This window comes from Chionomys nivalis, chromosome 8 (genome assembly GCF_950005125.1).
Source record: "Chionomys nivalis chromosome 8, mChiNiv1.1, whole genome shotgun sequence".
NCBI classification, from domain to species: domain Eukaryota; kingdom Metazoa; phylum Chordata; class Mammalia; order Rodentia; family Cricetidae; genus Chionomys; species Chionomys nivalis.
This window is the reverse complement of record NC_080093.1, coordinates 90,588,680-90,594,808: the sequence shown is the minus strand read 5'-3', so window position 1 is coordinate 90,594,808 and position 6,129 is coordinate 90,588,680. Positions and strand designations below refer to the sequence as shown.

The 6,129-nt window shown below is 38.6% G+C and overlaps 1 protein-coding gene across 1 annotated transcript; it reads right to left on the bottom strand.

Annotated features, from left to right (window-relative positions):
- Positions 1–1,074: 1,074 nt before the first annotated feature.
- On the bottom strand, positions 1,075–5,910 carry LOC130879943 (interferon-induced very large GTPase 1-like). Its single transcript, XM_057778760.1, has one exon. The coding sequence runs from the start codon at positions 5,908–5,910 to the stop codon at positions 1,075–1,077; it is 4,836 nt and encodes a 1,611-aa protein (XP_057634743.1).
- Between the last annotated feature and the right edge of the window lie 219 nt (positions 5,911–6,129).

The window sequence follows — 6,129 nt, the reverse complement described above, 5'->3', positions numbered from 1 at the left end:
TGGTCTATAAGAGTTAGTTCCAGGACAGGCTCCAAAACCACAGAGAAACCCTGTCTCGAAAAACCAAAAAAAAAAAAAAAAAAAAGAAAAAACTTCTCTGATGTGTGTTGATCAATGCACTGATTTATTGATATAGCAATCATTTTAATGCTATGTTACTTTAGCAGAATTATAGTAATAGGTTTCCCCTAGGTATGAGATCTATCTAATCTGAGGTTCTTGGCTACTTAAGAAGTGTACATATAGGTTTCATCGTATGGAGTGGGCCATAAATCAAATCAGAAAGTATCAGTTAATCCCACAATATACGTGCCAGTATTGAACAAGTTTATCTTGAAGGCAGGTAACTGTTGTTTTGGGGTTTGTAGTTGGGCAATGCTGTTTTTAAATGCTAGTATTTTTGATTTGTTCTTCATTTTTATAAAATTAACAGAAAAATGCCAAGACAGAAAATATGAAAAGAGTAAAAACCATGGTCAGAAAAATTGTTCTTGTTTATCTTTCCTTTATTGGATTGGTAATGATCACTGACATCATGGGTTTGTCCTGATCAAACCTGCTTAACTATTTTACGAAACAGAGGTTTCTTCAATTGCTCTGCTTTGGGATCCTCAATTCTCAAGGAAGATTGTTACGTTGAAGTTGGCAAGGTTTCTTATTATTTAAAAGAGGGGAGAATCAACTTAAAGGCTTTTCCTCAGACAAGTATTTTAAATGACTTTTCCATCAGTGTATCTAGAGATCTGTGACAGCCTGAAAGGCTAGAATATTTGTCTAATAAAATAACTTTCCATGCGTATGCTATATGCCTAAAGAAACATTAAGAATATAAACTGTGAAATAGACTATTGATAGGATATTGGTCTATTCATATTTTCATATATATAGTACAGTATATATGAAGCAGGAATAATAACATATTGCAAAAATCTTCTTAGTAGAAAATCTTCTAATATGGAAATAGTAGCTTATTAAGGGTTACTTCCTTGATTTATAAGGTATCTTGAATGTAGCTCTTAAATTGATATTAGGGTCCCTTGATTAATTTGAAATTTCTGTGGAACTACTAGTTTTCTATTTGTGACTTTTTAAGTAATCGAGTACTTCTTGCTTTGAGATTTTGAACCATGAACCTGGTATTGTTCCTTTTTCAATAAACTTTTTGCCGTATTTGTTTTCTAGCTCTGTTTTAAAGCGACAGACAAACCATTTCCAGTATGGCTGGGTAGATGAGTCTGGAATGATGCTCCACCTGGCATAGTTATTTCCTGCTTCTCGATATCTTTTGTATGAATATCGCATGTCATTTACAAAAAAAGGATAATCACTTGCTACTAAACTAGTACAGAATTCAATGACAAAGTCCTCTGTTTTGTTCCATTTAGCTCCACGTACAGCCTGAGGACGGTGGAGTGACACACTGTGGTCTCCTTCGTGTTCAGGAATAGTGTTGGTACAAACTGCTTTACAGAAAGGACACTGTTTCCAGCAGCCACAGAGCTGGTTAGAGAGAATTTTCTCAATGTCAGGAACCACTTCATCTATGGGCTTACTGGAGCAGTCTTCTTCAACTTTCCTCAGTGCAGGATCCAAAGCAGCACTCATGACTTCTATGAGAAACTCAGTATCAATTACCTGCAGGTGTTCTATGCTTATCAGGTCTCTTCTTGGAAAGATCAGGTTGCTCCCTAGATGATCACAGAACAAATCCAACCAGCGAGAAGCAGTGCTGCTGTCATCTTTAGTTACTTCTGTGGCATTTTGAACGGCAGAGAGGATGATGTTCTTGATCTCCTCTAAACTTATTTTTAAAAAAGTCTTTAATTTCTCACCTTCTTTTTCTGAGCAGTACCTTACAATGTGCTCTGTAATGTATTCTCTAAAAAATGGTTCTGGATAATGAACATATTTCCAATACTTCTCAAAATTTTCTTCTTCTGCTAGAGAAATGAGAATGTGTTTCTCCAGATTAGCCCTGTTTCCATTGAATGCAGGGCACATGGATTGCATATCCCCAGTTATTTTACTAACCATTTCCCTCCATACAGTGGCAGATATAGCAGGAGTAAGCTTAAGCCAAAGGAAGTCAACAAAGGATGTGATGGAGGTGGTATCTTGGCAGTGCATCTTAAAACTCATGAAAAAATCATCTTTCTTTCTCTTCATATAGTTCACAGGATCGTTTGCCATCTTGAATGCCTCATGCATTTCCTTGAAAATCTTTGATGCTTTCTGGAATAAGCACAAGCATAAGTCAATGATGTAGTCTCTGGTAAATATGTAGTCCTCCTCCTGGGGAACAGATTTCACTTCATTTTCTACTATCCTCAGGATTTCATGGAAATCATTCTGATTGTAACCACACTGTTGCTTCCAAATATTTTTGATTGTTTCATTAAATCTTAAATCAATATTAGAAGTAACAATTTTAATAGATTCTTTATGGGAGGTTTCTAAACTCAAGGGAATTAAACCATGTCGTTTTTTCATTTGGATATGTTTGTCATAGTTTATTTCAAACATGTCTCCAGAGTCCCTTTTTAATTTTTCTATAATATTTTTCTCTTTCTTGAAATGTTCCAGAAGGATATTTTCAGAATCCAAATCAATGTTAGGATCTGTCACAAGAAGAACACTTGGAGTCACATTGGAGATCCAATTTGTCCAAAGTTGATCGAATTTCTCACGCAATTCTTCATCACTGAATTCTTTACCCTTCACACTCAAAGCCAACTCTCGGCTCTTCTCTAACAGTTCATTTTCATATTGTGACATTTGGTTATCTAGTCTTTCTTGGCTTTGTTTAAGATTGATAAGCTCATTGCCTTTCTTTCTGGTATCTAAAATAAGTGATTCGTTAAGCATTTGTAGCTTCTGTTCAAAATAAGATTTCCACTGAATCAATATTTCACTCTCTGGGTCTTCTTTAAAATACTTGTCAAATTCTTTCTTGATGGTTTCATATTTTCTGTGAAGTGGACCCTCTAGTGTATTGGTTGTGATTGTCTTTATTTTTGAATTCTGAATCTGATTTTTCAAATGGTTCTGTAATTCCAGAACATAACTCCTCAACTCCCAGGTCCAGTGATTATATATTGTTTCCAGTTTGTTCATGGCTATGACTTCCTTGGTGTTTCTGAAATTGAAAATGAAATTCTCACTGACCAGGGCTTTCCACAAATCTTGAACTCGGAATTTTACATCTGAGATTTTCTTGATCCTTCCCCTGGATTCCTGCTGGGCAGTCTGAAGAATCACACTCTTCAATTCCTGGACATTGTAGCTATAACGAAGATTGGGAGAGGCCATTGGGGGATTGCCATCCCAGAGGTGAGCAAAGTAATAGACATGATTCTTAACATCAAATTCGATTACATCGCTGAAGCGGGTTATGTTTGAACATTCTTCTAACTTAGCAGCTAATGCTGTCATTTCATCCAGTCTCTGTTCAAGTCTTCTTCGTCCTTCCACAGTTTGGTCTTTAGCTGTAACTTCTCCCACATTCTGATGGACAAAGATGCAACTTGGGGAGATTTTCACTTGTTTCATTCTCAGAAAGGCCAGGACAACTATTTGTAGGATATCCTGCATCTCTGTTGGATTCTCCCCAAAAATATTGATGAGAGTCAAGTTTCCAAGACAAGTAACAAATGTTGCCAACTCATTGTCACAATTCTGGGATTTGTTTTTGAGTTCTGGAGCCCGAAGTCCTTCTGTGTCTACAACGAGCAGAAAATCAAAGCCAAGTTCCTCTGTGAACGTCTTTTCCACCTTCAGGAGCTGCATGTAGGCCCCCTTGGTGCACCTGCCTGCACTGGTTGTGAACTGCAGCCCAAACAGGGCATTTAGTAGGGTGGACTTCCCTGAGCTCTGTAGGCCAAGGATAGAGAGAACAAACAACCTTTTGTCTCCAAGCGTCTCTGAGAGCTTGTCAAAAACAGCTGCCACCCACTTTAGAGGCACATATGAAGCATCCCCATCCATCAGCTCAATGGGAAGACCAGCTACCATCAGGTCTGCAGCAATCTGGGGGAGGCAGAGAATAATGCTGTCTCTAGGGGAGGAAGTTTCTTCCAGAGCTTCATAGATCTGGGCAACTTCTCGGAGTAGGTGCTCAATGCCAAATGTACAGTCGTAAATCTCTGTGGTGATGGCTTCTATCTGATTCTGCTGGTCAATCAAGAAGTTGCTTTCACACTTTCTATGTCCTTCTGTTTGTTCTAATAACCACAAAGACCTTTGTTTCTCCTGTAATTTTTCTAAATGTTCTTTAGTTAAGTTATATAAAAGCAGACTCAACCAGGTCAAGATGTACTCTTTGGAAGGAGTTTCTGCATTTTCTTGAAGAGTTTTAAGGAAAGAGCACATTACATCATTGAGAGGAAAGGCTTTTTCTAATTGTTGAAGGCGGATTTTTTGTTTCTCTCCCTCAATATCACTTTTATGTTGTTCAATACTCCGATTTCCTTTTTCTGTCAGATGATAGAGTTCTTTGTCCTTCTTACACCAAATGTGCCAGAGTTTTCCCTGAAGTGGTAGTAAGTTTTCTTTTATCTTTGATAATGTCTGTTTTGCTAGTAGGGCCGTTATAATCTCAGCCTTTTCTTTAGCTTTCTTGCAGTCTTTCTGGTCTTCATCAACCAGGAATCCTTGTTTTCGAGCTATCTGTGAACAATCTTCTAAGCTCAAAGAAGTATTAGAGTATTTTAATAAATGTTTTATGGCATTTATGAGTTCTTCTCTTATTTCTGCCTCATTTCTATTCCTGATGCCAATTCTTACTCTTCTACTAGAATTATTGACCGAGACAATTTTTTTATCATCCAACAAACACAAGAGAGGTATGGAGGACTCACTCAAATGTCTGACAATATTCTGGTTTTCTTTATTGTCATCAGAAGATGACATGACCATCACAATGACAGAAGAGATATCCTGCAGAAAGTTGAGTTGTTGCCTATGGTCCTTGGCATCTCCATGAAGATTGGTGAAGGCCACACACTTATCAAATGTGTCCTCACCTTGACCCCCAGGACAGTACCAGGAGATCTCCACCACTCCCTCCATCAGGAGACAATATTTGCTGCTTTCTCTGCAGAACCTGTGAAAAAACACATCGTGTTTACGTTTACTTAGCAGAGAGTTCATGATCTGAGATTTAGAAGCAGAGAAGTCATTTCCAACTCTAATGAAAGACACAATGGGGGTAGAGACATTGCACATCTGCTGATTCCTGTGACTGTAGCTCTTGTCCTGTGGTGATTTACTTGACTCTTGCCAGCTTCTCCTGATTTGTCGGAAAGACCAGAGAGAGAATTCCATTTGAGCAGTGTTGGGATTTGGCACTATAAGGGGAAGTGCAAATTGACAAATGGAAAGTTTGGACAAAATGTATTGCCTGGCAAGATCATCTGCACAGTGAAAAAGGGCCATCTGGATGTCCATTGGGTGAATGCATGGTTTGGAATCTGTGTCCAGAGGATCAGTAGGTTCATCTCTATCATCAGACAACTCTTCGAATGGATCAAAAGTATCAATTTCCTCATAGCAGGGATCTAAAGAATTATTGGTTTTTTCATTTTCAGGCTTTTTGAAGACTAGATGTCTGAACCCACAATCTAGCATCAGTAGCTTTTGCAGGAAATAGAAGGGAAGTTCCTGTTCAGATGCTGGTTGGGAGTTGTGTACAGAAGTCTTGCAGATCAGATGGAAGTCAGCTCTGCTCATCTTTTTTGGGTAGTGATGTTCTAGGCCTAGGCGTTGTAGTAAGCTTAAGAAAGGTTCTTTTTCTATAATTTCTGCTTTGCTGTTTTCATTATTTTGCTGGTTACAAGTCTCTTTATTTTTGTGGGTGAGGCACTGTGACTGTTCTTTTGCCTCATCCATCCAGCATTCTTCAGGGATCTCCATTGCTTGTCTCAGCTCTGCTTCTTTTTTCTTAACTTCTTCATCTTCTCTGTGTTTTCCTTCTGACGGCAAGGCCCTCAGTTCCTGCAGTGCCTGTCCTGCCTGCTGCTGTCTGCTCTCTATCATCTCCCCTGGAGTCTCCTGGAACTCCGTAACACCGTTTGTCTGTGAGATGTCAAGCAGCTTTTCCAGAGCCTTTTCCTCCCATGTGTGTTGTATCTG